Here is a 22,275-nt window from a genome sequence, read left to right on the forward strand (position 1 = left end):
ATGGCGTATGTCCTGTCCCTGAAATATGTGGTGCTCAGGGAAATCACATATGCTTCAGACGATCTCAGGAGGTGACTGTGAGCTGTTCTTGTCCTATCCACAGCTAGCATAGAGAGGAAGAGGGCAGAGTCCAGCTTTCTCTCCATGCATGTTGCTATGGCTGGTTGTCCTAAGGGGGCAGAAAACGTGTCTTCTTGCAGAGGCTTCCCCACCCTTTCTGAGGGAATGGAAGGCCAGAGACTATACTCAGCTATAGCCACTTCTGTCACTATCTTCCCATGCATGGAACATGCAGGGATTGCTGAGGCTTACAGGGCTAAGTGTGTAACCTTGTGACATTGCTCATAAAAGGCATTCCTCAAAATGGATGAGCTGTGTTAATGTTTTAAAAACCATTTTTTCAAGTATCACATTTTTTAAGGTTTCTGATGGCATAGTTTGACCTTTTGTAACAGTGAACGGTTAGAAAGCCCTGGAACAACTTTTCGTTTTGAAGGGAAAAATAAAACCTTAAAGAATACCAATTCTTCCTTGCAGTCCTTAGCATAATAATAATAATAATAATAATAATAATAATAATAATAGCATGTGATTTCTTTCCATTACATCATTCCTAAAACAGCATAAACACACCAGAGAATGGCAATGCAGAGACTGTGTCTCTGTTATTATTGTTGGATTGTACAGAAAGGGGTCAGCAGGGAGATTTAGTTATCTGGTCTGGGAATTGTTTGTTTATGAATTAGTTTTTCCCAAAGGAGTTGTGAGATGGGAAATACAATAGGAAATGGACTTCATACAGCACAAAAATACCAAAACTATAAGTGTCATGCGGGAGAGAGGTTGATGGAAACTTGCTATTTTTGCTAACAGGTTTTTAAAAAATACTTGATTACGCATCCCGAAGTTTCCTATGCTATTTTTGATACTAGTGATATCCTCCACAGAGTTCTGAGTTAGTCATGACAGAAAAATGTTCTATGTCTGATAATGTTGACAAGGAACATAAGCACTTCAGGTATTTCTATAGATTTTAACAATGGAAAAATGCACTATATTGCTTTTCGCTAAAATATTCCCCTTAAGCTAAATGTCCTCATTGGTTCTGACAATATCCTTGAACTCTTTCAGCAACATTTCTGCTTTCCATGTGCAAGTAAAGCAGCATGCATAGAATCCATTCTCTTATAGCAGTGATACTGGTGGCAAGAAGAGGTTTGAAGATGCACTCAGAAAACACACAGGTCTTGAACTGACAACTGCCTCAATCTGCAGTGTTCAGCCTGAGAACTTCAGGCAATCTAGAATGGAAAGAGCACTCACTGAGAATGCGTGCAGCATCCTACGCAGCACCTCCCTCTAGAGCAAGGTACTACAAATGTGATCAGTCTTGGCACAATGGGCCAGTCCCCATCTGGGTCATTTGAGCCAGTTGTGGACGTGGCTTCAGAGTGCACAGCTGTGTGGGTGTTCACCTACCTGATGTCTGTGTAAAAAAAAGTTCACTGTTGGCTTCCCAGGTTGCTCAGGGGATACTTTCTGCTGTCAATCTTCTGATCTTCTTGGTGAAGGTATTATCATCTGGTATAGGGTAACACCGAGGCCCATGGCTTTGGACCAACTGTCCAGATGACTTGAAAAGACGTTCAGTTCTTGTGATGCATTGATGTAGCCTGTAACATATCTGCCTTTGGCCACATTTTTTTGCTTTAGTCGCCTCACTGTTGAAGTTCTGTTTCAGAAGTCATGGCCTATGAGAACTATGAGAACTATGGTTCTCTTGCACTTTGAGAGAGAACAAACTGACAGGGGTTGAAAGTATCAGCCTGGTTAATTTGGACTTTGGTAACAATTATGAGCACTACATAAAGTAGCTAAATGCTGAAGAATTACCACAGCCACTAAGCTGTCTATTCTTAAAAATATTGTCTTCTACCACCGTGCCAATGTATTCTGCCTCCAGGAAAGTGAAGTCAAAATTGACTTTTCTTCATGGACCCCAACTGCCAGGAACTTTACACTCTGCCTGCTGAATGAGCTTTTTTTTTGTCCTGGATGCCAGATGAGCCACCACTGAGCCGCTGCTGTGGGAGGTCATGTTCCACCTGTGAAGAGTTTGGAGTTGCCTCCCCTCCTGCCTTTAGTCAAGAGGTCCTGATACTGCAAGGCAGCTATAGTAACAGTTCGTGCCTGACCTGGATACTGGCCCATCCACTGGCATCTAGCACTTGGGAGGAAGATAGACACAGGCAGATGCTGAGCTTGGTTCTTCCCAAGGAGCCAACTCCTTTTGCGCCAGATATACATAGCAAACTGTCAGTTCGCCTGTTAAATTCACCGCTTATGTGGGACACTGAAAGGCATGGTCGTCTTATCTGTGTTATCAGCCTTCTCTGTCTCTTTATGGTAATCTCTATTTCATGATCTCCTAAGGGTTAGATGAGGTGAAGAGTAACTTGTAATGCCAAAAGGCTAGCTCTTGCGGAGCTTAATGTGGGATGAAGTGTATTTTATTGCGGTATTTTACAGTGGCAGAATGTTACAACAGCTGGCCACTCCCCAAAACTGAAAAGCAATACTTTTCAAATCAGATAGAAGAAATAATTCTTTAACCCAGTATAACATATTACTGGCCAGTAAAATTCAGGGCATCAAACAGACGAAAATACTGAGGCAATTGACAAAGTAAAAGTTGAGAGAGATGTATATTTTTTACAGGTTCAGATCTGCTCAAAAGGTTTCAGTGACTGGGTCATTAGTAATGTCAGCAGAAGCAGACATCATGTGGAAATCTTTCTAGGACAGAAGTGGAAAGATTAATAAACCGCATGCCACAGGATGTAAGTTTTGTATCAGCTAAGGTCAAGGAGCAGATCCCTCCTTTTCTCTGATACGCACATCGACTGCAGACTTGCTGCATTAGGGCAGGATTGTAAGATCTGAATTCTCTACCATCAACCAATACTTGATTAAACAAACCCTTGGTCCACTCCAGTTGGTGTCCATGGTCCTAATAGGTAGAACACTTCACTGCTGTTGTTGTTGCCGTTGTAATGCTTACTCCATCACACAAATATTTAATAATTCATAAAATAAGAACAAGAAGATGAATTATATTGCCATGTCAGCTTCTGAGCTCAGAGGTTTCAGAAGAGAGACTAAATGGCAGGAACAGTTTAAGGCCTTTGCAGCAATGGGGCAGCACATAAGGAAAAGACATTCCTTGACAGGCTAAAACGACAGAGGAAAAGTACTGTTAAGCATTATAATGCATGGAGCATTTACAGGAAACAGGAGGCTTTGGTCTTAAGTTTGGTATAACCTGGAAAGACAAATATCTTCAGCTTTCGGTCAAATATACGTGCATCAACAGTCAATTTTGTAACAGCAAGAATGGACAAAGCACTTCTTGGCAAAGTCAAAGAAAATCAAAGTTATTTGGCCTGAAGAAGCCTTCTCGTATCCCTTGTTAAATGATGTGTGTTGTCCTTGCTTGACAAAGCTTCAGCTGCAGGGATTGTGGCTCTCATTTGCAGAACTGACCTGAACAGATGCTGTCAGTCTGGTGCATGTAGCTGTTTGAATCATGATTGATAGTGTTTCCGTATCAGCAAAGCATGCGTCAAGGGGAACATACATGAATTGTGCAGGGTTTTCCCTTTGTCTCCTTAATACAAGAACCGGAACACTGATAGTAATAACAGTATCTGTATCACATTTTCAGTGGTCACATTTAAGGGAAATATTTAAATATGAACAGAGGCACTGTTAAAATTGAGTTCTGTACTATAACCACTCTACACTTTATAGGCTGAAGATTGGTGGCATTTCACCAGCTATCTTATTAGTCACAGGAAGGGGAAATGTGTGTTTTGGCCATTATCTCCAGTAGGAGAGGGCAAATGCTTCTTTTTTTGGCTTTCTCTTTATTATGATAGAAACTCTGATGTTTGTGTTTGAGTGAAGGTAGGGTGGAGTGGCTACTTGATGTCCAAAAAGAAATAGCTACCATAATTTTCAAATAGTATTTTACAAGGGGCAAAGAGTTTGGGGTTGGTTTGGGTTTTTTTTAAGTCTCAGGATATCTTTCATTTTTTGTAGGAAAGCAAAATGAGTTTTGTTGTGCTTGTATGGTTCAGTCCCATCTCATCAGTGATGTATATTTATATATTTCTGTGCTATATATAGTATGTGTTTATATATGAACGTGTATATAGATATATGTTTATACATTGATAGATGTAGGCCTTTCTGAAAAGAAAGTCTTGTCCTGTTCATGTCTGGTCATTGTGAATATGACCATGATATCCTATTTCTCCTAAGAGAATTTTCCTTACACAAATTCTATCAATTACATTCAGAAGCCAACATATCCTTTACTTTCTGTACTTAACTATTGTAAGGTGTCTCTGCAACATAAAATAATTGCTGTATCTTTCTTTGTGGTGGCTCTTGTAAGGTTTAAAAAATGAATGAGACAGTGCAGAACCAAGGAAATTAAGCTATCACCGGGAATCAGAAGGGCTATCCTTTAGCTATCCACTAAAATCTTTGTATGGCTGAAAGCTGTAAGACAGATGCCACATACCTTAAAGAGCTGAAGGCAGGGAGTTCTCTAGAAGTGATTCAGAGGCAAGAGACAGATGGGCTTTTTTGAGCCCTTTCTGCATTGTAGGATGGGGCTGGCCATACAGCTGGGTTCCAGAATGACCTAGTAACCACAGCTTCAATATCCTCTAATGGCTCATTTTCTCCTGCAGCCAAACAGCTAATGAGATGCATACAGCGCAAGAACAATAGCTTGGCCACCTTTGTCTTCTGAGGAATAAAAGAATGATGAAGTTAGACAATAATTCAGCAGTTCTTTTGCCATTGACATGATGCTCAGGGTTAAAAATAGTTACTGTAGCATAATAATCTGAAAGGATTATACATTAATCCTTGACAAGGTATTAATCTGATAAAACAGGATGCTGAATAACTTTAAGGAAGCTGATACAACCACCTGTTGCTTCAATCTTGCACTTGCAGGCTCAATGTCTTGGTTGTATTGGTCATCATATCCTACAAACAAAAAGAACGTACAAAAACCGCACCTTGAATACTGTGTTTGGTTTTGGGCCCCTCACTACAAGAAGGACGTTGAGGTGCTGGAGCGTGTCCAAAGAAGGGCACCGAAGCTGATGAGGGGTCTGGAGAACAAGTCTTATGAGGAGTGGCTGAAGGAACTGAGGTTGTTCAGTCTGGAGAAGAGGAGGCTGAGGGGAGACCTTATTGCTCTCTACAACTGCCTGAAAGGGGGTTGTGGGGAGGTGGGTGTTGGTTTCTTCTCCCAGCTAACTAGTGATAGGACGAGAGGAGATGGCCTCAAGTTGCACCAGGGGAGGTTTAGATTGACATTAGGAAAAATTCCTCACCGAGAGGGTGGTCAAGCATTCGAACAGGCTTCCCAGGGAGATGGTGGAGTCACCATCTCTGGACGTGTTCAGAAAACGTGTGGACGTGGTGCTTCAGGACATGGTTTAGGGGACATGGTGGCGCTGGATTAATGGTTGGACTTGATGATCTTGAAGGTCCTTTCCAACCTTAGTGATTCTGTGATTCTGTGAAAAATAGCACTGAGAAAAATCTCATAAATGCGATAGAAAGTAGGATACCTAATTCCCTAAGTACTGCGACTGCATATGAGTACCTAGGCATAGAAGTGCAGAGGATTATCTGCCCTCTAAATGCATACTAAGGATGATTAAGAAATCTGCTTTCTTATAGCAATTGAAAAGCTGATATATAGAAATACTCCTCTGTGATACAGAGATTATTGGTTTGGGTATTGGTAAAGTAAAAAGAAACACCTTAAAAATACCTGATAATTTTGCTAGAGGTGAGCATTTATACTGCTTCCGTTCTGAAAACATTTTAGAGGTCAGGTTGCTGACTGTGTTTGTCATTTGATCTACCCTCACCCTCTTTTTTTTTAGTATGTTTTACATTTTAAATGCAACATGTAGCTGATTTTAAGCTGGGTCAGAAGCTATGAAAACCAGATAGATTCATTTTGCACTAGAACTAACTTTTATCATTACCATTAGGCATTTGACTGCTAGGGCATGTTTAGGCACTGGCTGCTTTTGAGTCACAATACACAGAACTAATGGTGTTCTTAAAGAATGTCTGGAATTTACCATTATTGTTTTAATAATGCTCAAAAAAATAAAGAGAAATAAAATACACGGAAAGGACAGAAGAGAGTGACCAAACCTCCTTTGAGAAAAATGTGCTTTAGGGAAGCTGGAGATCTGTGCAGGCACTTAGACAAATATGAAATAAAGGATCTCAAAGAAATTTACAGCTGCTGGTAGAACTTCTCTGTGGCTGGATCAAAGCTGTGTGGATCATGGAGTTGCTGACTCTGTCACCGTTGCCATGGTGCCACCATTGCCACGGTGCCAGCATCACTTATCATTTAAGTAACGGTGTTGCTCAGACCCATGCACCTCTTGGTCAAGGGTGTGTGTCAGGGAGGGTTAAAGAGTTTTTTTCCTTCCAGAGAGCTGAGCGGAGTCCACCTGTGGGCAATGTGCACCTAAGTATGCTGTAATGCACAAACTCATCGCACTGTCTACTGATTTCATAGGCTGACAGTCTCCAGTTAAGTCTGTCAGGGAACGAAAACCCTTAGGGCATGTCTGCACTTTGGTCGGGCTGTGAGGGTAATGCAGTAGACATCCTCAAATCAGCTTTAAACTAATGAGCAGAATTGAGAGCAAAACCTGGTTTTGCTTCCCCCCTTTCTCCAGTGTATTTCACTTTGGATTGCTTCTTGCCCTTGCTTGGGCTACTCGACTTTTCAGGCAGGTTCATGGAATTGCTGTTTCCTTTGGGAACAGCCATTTTGGTGGTTCAAGGCTAAAGTTTCATTACTTTTCCTTGGAAAAAGCTGTGTCTCTGCTTAAAATCCTTCCTTGTAGGTGGATTTATTAGTACAGCTCCTTCAGGGGGCTGTATTATCAAGCTGAAGCCTTTAGGTTAAGCAGCATATTTTGTCTTGCCTTCTGATTGGTAACAACAGATCCTCAAAGTTGAAAGCTCTCATAATTCATCTCAATGTGTTGATTAATACAGCTGAATCAATATCTAGGGGAAACAGGCTTTGCAGGAGAGTTGGTCAGAAGAATTTTGCCCGCATTTGCTCTCTCTCTTTTAACCAGAGATCGGCTGTGGCACTTTAAAGATGGTTCACAAGGAGCCTTCAAGCTTCTAGAAATGATCCAGATTGCATGGAAAGCCTTCTAATTGCAATAGACAATATGCGCAAAAGCTTCCAAGGAAGCTTTTATTTCCGTGGTAGATCATCTCCAAAGCTGATCTCAAATTAAACAGTTAATGCTAGTTTAATTTTGGTCTGTTTCTGTGTGCAGGATTCATTCAGATACTGTGCAGGATGGAGGAGCTCTCCTGTGCACAGTATTTGCAGCTGTTAACGATGCTTTAGTTTGATTGATGACCATGGGAGAAAAATAGTATATTTTTTTGCTTGACTTGTTCTCTGTATTTAATTTTTCCCTGCCCTATTTACAAGAAGTCCAGTTGTACTTTACTTTGGGTCTAGTCTCACCCTGTCTTTCTTGTGAGGGAGGATGTGTACCATGTTTGTCATCTTTAGCAGGGATTTTTGCTTCTGTCTTATGGCAGGTTTCCAGTGACTGTACCAGTCTTCCACAATCAGTGAGCTTACTGGTGGTCATTGGGGCCTCTCGTTATTCTTTGCTGACTTTCTGCAGTTTGTGAAACTTGACAGTCAGCACCTGCTCTATGAAGATCTCCTCAAGTCTGGGTTATTTCAAAAAGGCTAGTCAGTACACGGTGGACGACTTTAGTCAGGGTTTAGACAGGGGAGATCCAGGTCCCTCGGTGTTCTTCCACGTGTATTTGTCTGTCCCAGTCAATGCCTTGTTCATCTGTTTCTGTAGCTGATGGATCTCTCTGAATCAAAGCAGTCTGGTGAACAGACAAGTTACCTGTCTGGCAATGTTTGGTTGCCTTAACTTTGGATGTAGCAAAGCAGACGAGCTAGATAGAAATGGCTTTGTAGTCCAGCTGAGATGAAAAATATATGTACACCAGGAGGAATGGTGTTCATAGCTTAGAAGATTCATGTGGATTAATGAATACAGAAGATGGTATTTAAAGATTAGCTGTTCCTTTTTTCCTGTTCTGAAGACTTTTGTTTCATTTTTGCTAGATCTCCATACGTGACATAACATTTTGTGTGCACATATGTATGTATGCTTATTCTCAAGTAGTCATATAGACAAAGGAGGTGTAGCTCTGAAATCTGGGAAATAATTTCAGTGCCCTCCCTCAAGAAACAAAAGAGTATGTGTTTTTACTGATGTTTGCCTGCTGTAATTTTTGCCTTTTTGGTAGTACTGGATTATCTTGATGTAGTGGCACTAACAGTGATCCATTTCCCTGGTGATTTTTGATGATTATCTTAGCAGCTGGTTAAAACATGCAGAAGAGGGACAAAACAAATATTATGTCTATAAAAAGCTTGACATAGCTTTAATTCCACCAGTACAATGAAAACAAAGGTTACGTACATCAGAAGCTTTTTCGTGATGTTTTGAGAAGATGACCTGTTGATAAATAGAATGATTTATTTTGAACACTGAGTGAACTTGATGAGCCGTTTCAAAACACTTTTGAAAAAATACGCGTTTTTGAAAGGACAGAGGTTTTGACAGTTTGGGGAAGTGAGGTTACAAGGATTGGCTCTGTGTACACAAACTAAGGAAAACTTTTGTAAAGTATTCTGTGTTCACTTACAGCAAGAACGATGACATTTAACTTTCTAGCAGTTTAACAGTGAATCAGAGGAAACATACTTTTTGTATGATATGTACAACTGTAGTTGTAATATTAACAAATCACAGTCATGTCTGGACTAAATCCTCCATATCTTTCCATTCCAGATAGGAAGATTAAATCAGAATCTAAATTTTGAAAATGTCCTCATCCGTGTTCTTGGCTATATAAACAACATGTTCCTGAACACCTCAGAAATGCTAGTTATTCAAAATCTACAGCCAGCTTTTGCAGCTTGCAAATCTTTCTCTAAAGTAATTGTAAATTCAGGGATAGAAGAGATCAATGATAGCTTGGTCAAGAGTGATGCCGGTCATGCTAGCCAGTGCTGGCTGGTTTGAACTGATGGAGAATTGACATACTAGAGGCTATGGGATAACCACAGCTGGCCGGTGGAGAAGACAAGGCAGCAAAGGATGCAGAGTCCTGCATTTCTGTATCTCCCAGGATCCAAATTTCTGCTTTGTCAAGGACCGGGAACCCATAGGATGCCATCTCCTGTCTTCAAGCCACATGTCAGACTTACCAGATGTTACATGGTCAAGAAATAGATCTAATAGGGAAGCTATCTCAGCATTGATCTTGCCTGTTCTTAAGGTCCTTCAGCAAAGGATTCTCCAAACAGTCTGTCTTTATTTCATTATCTATAAAGCTAAGTTAATTTCTAATTTTTTTTTCTAATTTCTTAAAAACAACTTTTATGAAACAAATTTAGCTTTCTCTTCTGAACATTTTTCCTTGTGACCATAATGTGATTAGGAGAAAGGAGGGGATTGTTCACGTCATGAATTGTGTAGTTGTCTGTCTATCAAAGTTCCTTGGGAACTCTTTAAAGCTAGTGGTAATAGTGCCTCCCTCCACTCATGAATCACTAAAGCAAATTTACAAATGCAGATGCATGAGAGCACATTCTTTCCTAGGGTCATTTTACATGCTGGATTTATCCCTATTGTGCAATCCCTATGTTCTTCCATAGATTAGGATATTTCTGCTTCATGAATCTTAGTCTGTTACCCTGCACTTCAATGATGCTGACATTGTTCTTTGCTGCCAGTAATTCAGCCTGATAAGGAGCAAACTCTGGACATGTGGAATAGACTCCCTTCTTCTCTTTGGATCCTGAAGTTGGGCACTGTGTTGTCCTTCAGAGCAGCTCATTAAATGTAAATGATGATGTAAGCAGTGTGCAGGATGTTATATGGCATCTGGGCCTGTCTTTGGCTCTCAGCATGATGGGAATGCCTGAAGTTTTCACCCTTTATTGTGGGGAACTGAATCTGGGAATCTTTTCTAACCAAGAAGAAGTTTGAAACTTCCGACTGTCACACTTTTTGAGGATCAATACTCTGGAGCCCCACATGCCCCTGCTTGCTAGGCTGTGGTGTACCAGTTTCCAAAGCTCAGCCTTTCAGATAAGCATTTCACCACTGAGGAAACACTGACTTTTTTCCTTCTAAGTGATTCCTCATGATCCTTCCTTAAAGCTTCACCATAGCCTGCCTCACCAACTTCTGATGAGTTATCTTTGATGGCCATGATTTCTCTGATGCACAAACCCTACAGCTTTTGCATGTCTGTTGTCCTTAGGTACAGTGGGTTCAGCTGCTTCTGTTTCTGTTTCAGTGTTTACAATGAGCAGGTCTTTCCTGTTACTGAATCTCCTTGAAATATGCTGTGCTCATTCAGAAACTGGAGCAGGGATCTCACAAGTTTTGTTTCCCTCTTTAGGAACCAGGTTGAAAGGTGACAAATGTGTCTGTATTTCTCTGCTGTCCCACCCTTTCTAAGTGGGTCTGACCCCACGTATGGTACAAACTTGTAAAAGGGCTGCTGTTTTAAGACCCTTCTCTGTGGTAAAATCCAGCCAGAGCGCTGGGTTGACCTCTGTTTCCTCTCCTGGTTCTTGTTCACTGTCTGTACTAGAGTAGCTATGTAAAGAAGTCCCGTCTGTTCTGTTTCGTTATCTAACTATTCAGGCCCAATCGTTGTTCCGGCAGTCCTGTAGCATTCTCCCTGTCCTTGAAGTGATGCTGTTGTAATCTTCTTTCTTCTCCTTCATGGTGGGATCTGTAGTCCTAGCTCAAGCAGACTATCTGCATTACCGTAGAAGTTGTTTCGTCTAGGGTAAGTTGGGCTGGGCTGATGTATTTCTGCCAAGTTGTGTCCTCCAGTGGTGGAGGAGGTCAGCCCACTCTCCTCTTACGCACTGTCCTCATCCCAGATAAGTACCCATCACACGAATACACTTATTTCATTCAGTGCTGATACACATTTTAGAGAGCTAGAACTGTTCTTGACTGAGGTAACAAACGCACTCTGAAATGCCAAGATTTGTGTTTATTTATAAAATTACTCATAAATAACTCAGTGATTGGAACTATAGAAATAGTTGAGATCAAGGCAAATAGGTGTTAATAAAGTGTTCCTTTAAATGTCTTGTTTCCATGGTACAATGGAGTGACACATTAAATTTAGAGTGATTTATTTTAAGAAACAATCTTTTTTCCGTTTTTTTGTGTGTGTGTGCAAGGAAAGGTTTGAAATAATTTCTCAGGAATGATTTCAGCTCACATGGAAATGTTTTGCTAAATTATGCTATGCTTGGATTTTTTTCCTAATCACTGAAAGCTGTGTCAGAATTTTGCAGAAACGTTCACGGCATGAATATTTCTAAAAATAGCTTTTGCTGTACTGCCTGGTCACAGTTCCTTTAAGCAAGTAAGAGTCCATGAAGCTATTCCTGCCTATAAAATTGTTGGGGTTCAACCATCCGGTCTGTTTTGTAGAATTAGTGACTGTATGTCAAAATCTTGGGGACCTTTTTTAAAAATATGCTGGTTATAGCTAATTAAAATTTTCCTTACCACCTCCTGGTTTTAAAGATTCAGCGCCAAAATACATTTGGAAATCATTAACTTTAGTTTGCCCTTTTACTTGCTTTCTTTTGTCTTGCAAACTCATTCCTTTTCCTAAGGCATCTGAATGCCTAGGAGGACAACTGTGACCTTTAAAGTGAAGAAAGATATTACTGCACTTAGCGTGTTGTGGTTTGTTTTTTTTAAAGGACATTCAGAACATCAGTGTAGGTGGTTTTTTTAAACTAAATGTGTACTTAAAACACTTTGGAAAATGCTGAAATGTGCTTGAAAGAAAATTACCTTCTGAACTATGTCCTTAGACTTTAGATTCTTCCCCTGGAGCAAATTATATGGTTAGCTTCCCTGAAAACTTGTTTTTCATTTTTAAATGTGTTCCTCTTTTAGATAAAAAATCAAAGGTGGTCATTTTAGCAATGTGTTTTCCTTTTGTTTTGTTTTTTTTTCTTCCACACGCTTACTTCATGTGCTCTTCCAACCCACATTTTGTTTCTCTTTGGCACCGAGACACTCTTATATAATTTTTCAAAAATACAACAGTGTTCTGCTGTAATAGTCCAAAAGGCTACAGCCTGCATTTTTGCAGAGGTTTGGGACAATCACAGTAGAATGGTGTATTGTTTTTGATAAGGCCTGTTTTTGGAGGGTTCTTAAATGCCTGTTTCTCTGCTGCTGGCCTCTTCTCAAGTTTCAAATAATCAGGACTCTAGAAAGGAGTGGGTGACACTTGTGTAACTTCTCAAATACAGCACTTCAGTTTCTATCAGGAGAACAGCTTAAAGAAAAGAATGCTTTGTAGGTACCCCAGCTGCCATCCTTCATTAGTTCCTGTTTACATGCTTGGTAATGAATATTGTATATTTTTGTGTAATAAATTAATATTAGCCTAAGATAACCTAACAATCGTTCACGCTGGTGTAAATGAGAAACAGTTCCTTGTAGGTCAGCACAGGTTACAAGGTATGTAAGGGGAGAATCCAGCCTGCTAGAGCAAGATGTGGGTGTATTTTTGAGTGCTGCATTTGAACTGACAGTTTCCCAGAGTAGAAGCTGTATTTAGGTAAAGTGCATGAAAGATTCAGCTCCTGAATGGTTAACTTGCACTGTTTGGAGTAGGTGTCAGCTCTCTCTGGCTGCAGATGACTATGAGACAGGCCAAGGGGTGACCTGAACATGGACAGTTGCAATATCTGCGATATCTTCTTGAATTTTGAAGAATAACTCTCAGAGAGTTTGTGACTTTTCCTTCTCCTCTGTCAGTCTCTTTTGGGTGCATCTATTTAGTCATATGTTTGCTTGTACGTATACGTACAAGGCTGTAGGGGTAGAGCTGATACATATCTTTGATTTTCCCCTGGAGTGGGAGCTCACTTTTTCTGTTAGCTTGGAGCTTTACAGTATTGCCCATGATGTACACTGCTGTGGTAGGCAGCGTGCAAATACTTAAGTAAGTCAGATGAACGAATAGTTCATATCAGGAGGTATGTCTGTGGTTGTATTGATACCAGCAATTTGCTTGCTGTGCAGATACAGAGTGGATCCTGCAGTCTTGCAGTATCCTACCTGGATCAAGTCCGTCTCCTGCCTCGCTCTCTCTGCAAGGTGCCTGTGCTATAGGCAAATGAAGAACAGTCAAGGTGTTATTTATGGTAATCTCTAGGAAGAAAAAAGCCATCTCCTGCATCCCTGAATCTCCCTAAAGTAGAGATAATCCCCAAAGAGGCTGGAGGAGACACTCACTGTATAGTCCCCATCGAGCTGCCATTGCGCAGTCTCGCTGCCAACTTGAGATTATTGTCCCCCAGCTACCTCTTAGAGTGGGGCTGGGTAAGGGCTATACAACCATCTCTTCTTCATCTGCTGCTGCTTGTGATCGTGCAACGATTACACTCAAGGCAGATTCAGAACCCTGCCTTTTAAAATGTAGCCATGACAAATGTAGTGGGTATTGACTAACAAACTGTCAGTCCAAGGTCTGGTGCACAGAGCCTACTCTAAAATGGCATTTGCTGCCCTACTGCACATGTAGTAGTGTTTTAACAAGTCATAGATTACGGAATTAAGTTTCTGCTGTCTCCTCTGGGAGTCAACTAGACAAACAACGATTAGGAAATCTTAGCTGATAATTGTTTAAATGTTTTGTTTTTTTAATTTCATCTTTTTCCTTGGGCAATTTTGTATTATCCGAAATAGTTCCTTTCATTCCTTAGTGCTTGTGTTGACCAAGTATTTGTAAATCACTACCAAGTCTTCCTTTCCCACAGGCATTGCTTATCCTAACTGTTGACTGAAAATCAATCCCTACATCTAATGGCTCTGTCACTGTTCTCTGAACTCTTTCCATTTTACATTATCCATCTGGCAACAAAATGTCTAAAACTGAGCACAGGCTGCAGATGTGGTAGCTGTGTAGCTGTTGAGGCAGGGATCTGTTACAAAGCCTTCTATGTTGGGAACTAGCTGTTTCTGGGATCAGTACTGTGAAAAGACAAAAGTTGTTGTCTGCTTCTCTGCCCCAGCTTCTCTGCCCAGAACACCTTGGTGCAATAGATTTGTGATATAAACCCATTTAAGTCACTTAAGTTGCATTGTTTTTCTTTACCCCATACCTTATTCTTCTTTTTTTTTTTTTTTTCTTTTCTACACCCACAAACAAATTTCAAGCTGTCGTTCTCCTCAGAAACATAAGGCTTTTCAGGCCTGGGATCTGACTGCTCTCCCCAGTCTGCTGTCAGCAAATAAAAACTAGCAGGTTTCCAGGGATGTGTGATAAGGAACCCTCTGCTCTCGTTCCCTGTCCTGCCTCTGCTGTGTCCTGGGTTCTGTAGGAGCCAAAACTGAACTGCGATGTGTGAGCTTCGTACTGTTTTCCCCATTGATTTCCCAGCCTAATCAGCAGCATGTTTTGCATGTGCTTTTCCAGCAATACCCCACAGTCAGGTTCCTGCCCCAAGCTGGCTGTGCAGTTCTGGTACCCCTGTCTGTTGGGACTTTTTCTGCTGTTTCTGGCCTGCCTGTCACTGACCACAGGGGAAAGGAGGTGCCTTTATGTAGTCTCTGTACTTACTTAGGGGAGGGAAGCTGGTCTGGAGTGGAAGCTCCACGACTAGCAATGTCATGGAGTTCCTCCTGTCCATTGATGATCTATTTTAGATACCAAATCTAATGGTTAAGAAAACAAAGAAAAAAAAAAAAGAAAAAAATGTGACTGCACATGCAGAAATTTACTTCAGCAAAAGTATTTCAGTTTTCATTTGTGATATCACACAAGGTCACAAGGGGTTGTTTTTTTCCTTTCAATTTTACAGGTTATCACTGCCAGCTTATCACCGTTCTTCTTTGTCATGACTGCCAATGTACTAACAATTTCTTGGTAAGTGCCTACGCGAGCTTTTTACTTAACAGTAAAAATTAATTTCCACACTGTGCTTCATGTGGAAATACTTTTTAAATGTCAAGTTCTATTACTGCCAGTTATATTTTGCATGTAAGGAGAACCAGGTGTGCAGTGATGGATGCAGTACAGCAATACAAATAGAAGAGTGTTTCTTCTGCCTCTGTGGGAGAACACGGACATTTTGGACACTAAACCTCACCACAATTCACTCAGCATGTTTTACAGCTAGAAAAATGGATGCAATAGGCAAATAAATGACCCATTCGAAGTCACGCTATAAATTAGTGGCAGAATTGGAAATAAAACACGGAGTCACGGTTTGGTGACAGCATCTTTTTAACCAATAGAGTGCATTCAGGTTTCCCTAACAGAGTGTGTACTGTGAATACATAAAATGAAAATAGTAGGAAAATAATGATAATAAACTTTTTCCAAAACTGTATCTGGATTTTATAACGTGTGGCCATACATTACGAATCACCTAACCTGAATTCTCTAGGCAGTAATGTAAAGGACTGGAGTGCAAACGTATTTGGTCAAAGACAATGTCGTTGGTCTGTGTTTGTACAGCGCACCCGGTGAAAGGGAATCCCAGCCCATGGCTGATGCTCCTAAATGCTTCTGCCATGCAAATAACAACTAAATACGAGGTGAGACATGTATCTCTGAGGACAGATTTGTTGTTGGAAGTAAAAATCTGCTTACTTTTGAAAAGCTTTAAGCTTCCTTTTTTCCCCTCACAGTTTGATTGCCATCCTAAAGAGTCAGCTCTGCACTGAATGGAATTCGCATATTCTTTTTTTCAGGTGTGATAAAGAAGTTACAGGAAGGAGAATCTCAGTTTAAACTAGCCCCATACACATACATGTGAATATGCATGCCTATACGAACGTTAGGCGCATGAAATCCCAAATACTAAAATAAGTAATGTGTAATTTTTTTTAGCTCTTGGAATACATTTATGTGGCCTATGTGTGTAAGAGGCTGAACTAATATCAATTTAGGAGTATCTAAAGCGCTCAGACCATTAACTTGCCGTTCCTCACCATGTTTTACATGTGTTTGTGCAGGTCTATCGTGTGCGTGCTAGAGGTAGGCTTTTATAATATGTATGTATTCACTGACATGTATACTAAAAAAATCATGTGTACCTTTGTTAATGAGCACACAGACCCATATAGTTGCACACATACTACATGCCCCATATGCACTGAAAGTAATATAAATGATGAGCACATCTGTAACTTTAAAAGAAACTTTGCTTTAGCCCTTGGGCTACTGTTAACACTTTGATTGTCATAATTCAAAAGGATAACCATTTCTTTCATGTATTTATTTATTTGAGTTCTGTTATTGCCTGTGCATCAGCAGTGCCTTGGCTATCAGCAAAGCTCTGGAAATAGTTTGTCAGATGGTAGCAGCTGCAAAGCACTCATGAGATCATTAATCACTGAGTTTTTTAATGTTGCTCCAGTGTTGTCATGCACAATATCATATGTTAATTTCTGAGTGATGGGCAAATGCAGTTAGCTGTCACTCCACGATAAACAGAAGCCAGAGGATGTGCCAGATGGTAAACTGAAGGTAAATCAAGGGTTGTTGTTTAGCCATGTTTTTTGCTCTGCTTCATCTTGAAGTTGTAGTGATGCTTTCTACTGGCCTAGTAATCTGGTGAGTATGGATTGCATGGGCACGTGGATACCTGAGATTTCAAATCCTTCAGAAAGGGACTCTTCTTCTCTGATGTAGGAAATAAGATATTAAAGAACAGTTTAGATGCAGGCACCTTTTTACAGAACAGGGCTGTACAGTTTACTAATTTTTGTACAGAATTGCCAGTCTAATTTCCAGAATGCTACAGCAGAGATAGGTTCCTTTTTTAAAGTCTCCATTAAAAATTATGTAGAAGACAATGCATCCATAGAAATGAAAAAAAATTGAGTCATTTCTAAAACTCTGTTAGGTTTAGTTCTTCCTATATTCAATGAGGTTTTTTCCGTAAGATAAAGAAGAAGAATATAGCATCCAACCTTAGCTTCTGAAGGAATTGGTACAGAGGGTGTGTTTATAACTGGAGCTGAAATCCAGGCAAGACATGGGGGTTAACCCTCTCCAGACAGAAGTGCTCAGAAGTTGTTAGCGATTACAGGTGAACAGACTCACATGTTTTAGATCTTTTTGAAAAGCTTGCAGCCCTCACAGCCCTTTGCTCCTTGTTAGTAATTCTGCACCCAAAGGTATTCTGTCTCCACAGTGGACTGTCTACAGATTGTCTGTAGCACCTACTTTCCAGGGCTGTTTGTTTACTGTATAATTGTAAGATTTTTTACTGTTGTTATACAATGTTTGTTCCTCTCGAGAACAAGGGCAATTATGTGATTTTTAAAACAGCTCACCAAAGCTAAGATTGAAGCGAATGTAATGCTCTTAAAGACCAGAGAGCCTTCAGCTTTACATGCCTTTTTTTCCCTGAGAAAAGAAAAAAAGCCCCCTTACAAATGAACTTAACAGAACTTTGTTTTGTTTATACGGTTCATTAAGGATCTTTTCTGTTTCATAAGCTAACTAAGCCATGAGACTAAGATGAAAGGTCAGTACACTTGGCTTTGCATTGTTATAAAAGAGGAGACAAGTCGATATCCTACCATATTCCTGTCAGCTATGATAGATAGCAGAGGAGATTTGGGGATTATTAACTATTGCACAGATTGAGTGGGTTGATATTTCAATGAATGGGTTTTGTTTGTAAAACAATTCATCCTGATCTGGAGCCCTGCTTCTAGCCCAAGTCTTCGAGAGAAGCGTTAGTGCCACCACTGTGCTGCAAGCAGCACAGGAAGGAAGCACTTGGGCACATGTGCCATTTCGGCTGGGGCAGGTTCTTTCACCACACAAAGAGAAGCAAACACGGGAATTTCTACCGGCCTCGCTATGCCAGTGGTTTCTCCTCAGGGCAAAATTCTTTTTCCCTATTTCCTCAGTCCTCAAAACCTAGGCTTCACATCTCCTCCTCACTTTGTCAAGTCGCAAGTTTTCAGGACAGAACACAAACAGAAATTGCAAGGGGTAATCATTAACCTAATGAGGTTCAAACTCTCCTGCCTTCCTTTCTTATTCTTGCTAGTGTATGGGTGTGCAGCTGTTCTTGTAACTAGGTGCAGCCTTCTCTACCTAAATTTCTGTCTGTGCATTTTCATGTGAATACCACCAGCTGTAAAATATAGGAAGGGTAGTTTCTGATCAGATCAGTTACATAAGACATTTCTGATTTCAGTCTTTTCTTAGCAATATGAATGAAAAAAACACTTGGGTTACTGTCTCTAGGTTCGAAATGAGTTTAGACAAAATAATACCTTTCTCTTAATGTTGTGCTGTTTGGCATTGTATCAAGTAGAAGGACTTGCCTGATGCTAAATTTGTGGTATACCTTGTTTACAGCCTTGTGATCAGTGGAGTTGGAGAAGCCTTGCTTGTTTACACTGAAAGGACAGGCACATAAAGAGGAACCAGATCTCATCAGCTGGAAAAGAGCTGACTTGCAGCCTAGAGACCCTATCGCGAATGAAATGCGGCAGCAGGAATGAAGAAGTGCAACCGACACAAGGAAAGAGACCTATTGTTTTTCTATTAAGAAAGAAAAACTATGCTATTAATAGTGCTGGTAAGAGAGCAGCATAGTTGGCGGGATGGTTAGGAGCCTTTGCCTCAAAGCACAAGACAAACTATTTCTGACTGATGTGGTAAAGGAAAAACTGCACTGTCTCATGCTGATGGCTCTGTATGAGAACCTCTCAGTAGCAGCTTCTTGCACAGGGAACTGAACTCAGGAAAAGCAGCGTTCCCCATTGCATGCCCCCAGGGTTTTTTGTTGGAAGCTGACAGCAGGTTGTACCAGCCAATGTCAGAGCACAGATCCTGCCATGAATTCAGGATCAGGAAGGGTGGATTTTGTCTCCAACTGTTCTGTAAGCAGCAAGCTGCTGCACACAGCTCTCTAGTCACGTCATCTGAACTGGCATGGTGAGTGAGGCCATGGGGCTTCTGGAGATAATCCCCTTCTGGAACTCCAGCGGGTTGAGAGCTTTGCAGAATGGGCAAATCAGCAATAAATCTCAATATCTATAGTGATTGCTCTTTGTGTATTTTTTCTTCTGCCATTCTCCAAGATTCCTTTTGAACTCTGCGAATTTTTGTCAGCTGGAGGGGGTGGAGGGACTCATACTGTTCCCAGCAGTGGTTTGTCTCTTAAGTTATTGGAAGAGGCAACAAAGATTATGAACCTTAAACAAATGTCATAAAGACTGTAAGGCAATTCATCTCAAGAGTTCTTAAAACAATTTCATTTCTGGTTGCTTAATGGCTGTTAGAAATTAGTCTTGATATATTAGTGCCTGGGAAAGCAATCTATGTGAAAGTAATATTAATGATGAGTTGATAATATTGTGGGGAGGGTCTACATGGTAAAAGGAGCTTGATAACAAATCTTCAATGAGGAGAGGGACTTGTCTCACACATTAGATATCTAAAGTGTAATCCCTTAATCTAAGTTGACAAAGTTTACTTCATACTTAGTGGAAGGAGAGGGGTGCCCTCGCAGAGGTGATTCTTCACGAACAGATTACTGTGTTAATGTGACTGAAAGACCCTTTGGAAGTGCTCGTCTCTCTGTAGATGGAAATTAGGTGACTAGTGTAGACAAGACACTTGGCTTTTAGGAGGCTACAGTTAGCTGAGGCATATCTGCTGTAATCTAACAAATTCTACCAGCTGGGTTTTAAAGTATGGCTACATTTTAATTTCAAATAAAACGCCATAGTTTAACAAAGAAGGTAGATTTTACAAAGGATTGCAGTCAATTTCTATGACTGGAGAGTTTTAGGTAAAGATTAATTGGTTTTCAGAAAAAAATGCTGTAGTTTAAAAAAGATAATTCAGATAAGTGCTCTGGCCTGTATTGTACCTAAGCTTGTCCCAGTTAATCGCAAGGGGTCTGTATATACTGGCACATTGTTCATGTATGTTGGATCATGCTCTGGCTTGAGGTGGGAGTGAGCCGTTTTCTTGCCAGGTGGTGAAACTCAGGTTTGAGAGGAAAGGGGGAGAGAGGGACAAGCATAAAAGAAACATGTGCTTGAACTTGAGCGCTAGTCCTGAAACATGAGCTACATGGCACAGGTAGTTGAGCCCCTACTCATGCCCAGTGAACCAAGACACAGCCATCCATGGACCCTCATGGCCTTCCAGTCTGTAATTTCAGACAGTGTTGCAAGTAACGTCTGCAGCACGCTGACTTTCCCCAGACAACTAGCTCACCAGCCAGTCGTGGCAATATTGTAGGATCCTTGCTGTGCCACCTTTCTGCTGATTTTGAAGTGACTAATGACCCTGGGAGACCTCATGAAAGAGTCTCTGTGTGATAGCTGAGGTTTTGCAATCATAGCTGGAATCTTTGCTGGGGGAAAAGCTCATCATGTATCTCTCTTCTTGCATAACTTTGAAGGGTAGGCTGCAGTCCGGGTTTTTTTTTCTTCCTCTCTCTTGTCTGTGCTGTTCATAGCAATGTACCAAAATCAAGAACATCTACTTGTTGCTGGTAGTCTCATTGGGAAAGCCATTGGCCAGTGGCCAAATCCACAGGGTATCCACAGGGTATTCAGCCCCCTGAGCTGGAAGATGGGGATGGAGAGCACAATATACTCCTCATAATCCAGGAGGAAGCAGTTAAGGACATGTTAAACCACCTGGACACCCACAAGTCTATGGGGCCTGATGGGATCCACCCGAGAGTACTGAGAGAGCTGGCGAAGGAGCTTGCCAAGCCACTCTGCATCATTTATCAGCAGTCCTGGTTAACAGGGGAGGTCTCAGAAGACTGGAGGCTTGCCAATGTGACGCCTGTCTACAAGAAAGGCCGGAAGGAGGATCCTGGGAACTACAGGCCTGTCAGCCTGACCTCTGTACCGGGGAAGATTATGGAGCAGTTGGTCTTGAGAGTGCTCACGGGGCGTCTGCAGGACAACCAAGGGATCAGGCCCAGCCAGCATGGGTTCATGAAAGACAGGTCCTGCTTGACCAACTTGATCTCCTTACATGACCAGGTGACCCGCCTAGTGGATGAGGGAAAGGCTGTGGATGTTGTCTACCTGGACTTTAGTAAAGCATTTGACAGCGTCTCCCACAGCCTTCTCCTGGAGAAACTGGCGGCTCGTGGCTTAGACAGGTTTACTCTTCACTGGGTGAGGAACTGGCTGGGTGGCCGAGCCAAGAGAGTTGTGGTGAACGGCGTTAAATCCGGCTGGCAGCCGGTCACAAGCGGTGTTCCCCAGGGCTCGGTTCTGGGGCCGGTCTTGTTCAATATCTTTATAGATGATCTAGATGAGGGAATCGAGTGCTCCCTCAGTAAGTTTGCAGATGACACCAAGTTGGGTGGGACTGTTGATCTGCTGGAGGGTAGGAGGGCTCTGCAGAGGGATCTGGACAGGTTGGATCGATGGGCAGAGGCCAACTGTATGAGGTTTAATAAGACCAAGTGCAGGGTCCTGCACTTCGGCCACAACCACCCCATGCAACGCTACAGGCTTGGGGAGGAGTGGCTGGAGAGCTGCCCGGCAGAAAGGGACCTGGGGGTGCTGGTTGACAGCCGGCTGAATATGAGCCGGCAGTGTGCCCAGGTGGCCAAGGCGGCTAACAGCGTCCTTGCCTGTATCAGAAATAGCGTGGCCAGCAGGAGTAGGGAAGTGATCGTGCCCCTGTACTCGGCACTGGTGAGGCCGCAGCTTGAATCCTGTGTTCAGTTTTGGGCCCCTCACTACAAGAAGGACGCTGAGGTGCTGGAGTGTGTCCAGAGAAGGGCAACGAAGCTGGTGAGGGGTCTGGAGCACAAGTCTTATGAAGAGCGGCTGAGGGAAGTGGGGTTGTTTAGTCTGGAGAAGAGGAGGCTGAGGGGAGACCTTATCACTCTCTACAACTACCTGAAAGGGGGTTGTGGCGACGAGGGTGTTGGCCTCTTCTCCCAAGTAAGTAGTGATAGGACAAGAGGAAATGGGCTCAAGTTGTGCCAGGGGAGGTTTAGATTGGATATTAGGAAAAATTTCTTCACTGAGAGGGTGGTCAGGCATTGGAACAGGCTGCCTA

General features: G+C 41.7%; 1 protein-coding gene across 1 annotated transcript in view; it reads left to right on the forward strand.

Moving 5' to 3' along the window:
- TMEM241 (transmembrane protein 241) overlaps nucleotides 1–18,640 on the forward strand; it is a gene marked incomplete at both ends in the record, with an annotated part of 59,211 nt that extends 40,571 nt beyond the window's left edge. Inside the window, 2 exons of the mRNA XM_081996771.1 lie at nucleotides 15,053–15,117; nucleotides 18,580–18,640. Of these exons, the coding sequence (XP_081852897.1) occupies nucleotides 15,053–15,117; nucleotides 18,580–18,640 (126 nt within the window). The remainder of the gene's footprint in view (nucleotides 1–15,052; nucleotides 15,118–18,579) is intronic.
- Between the last annotated feature and the right edge of the window lie 3,635 nt (nucleotides 18,641–22,275).

This window comes from Phaethon aethereus, assembly GCF_964289735.1.
Source record: "Phaethon aethereus genome assembly, chromosome: 2".
In the NCBI taxonomy this organism is placed as follows: Eukaryota; Metazoa; Chordata; class Aves; order Phaethontiformes; family Phaethontidae; genus Phaethon; species Phaethon aethereus.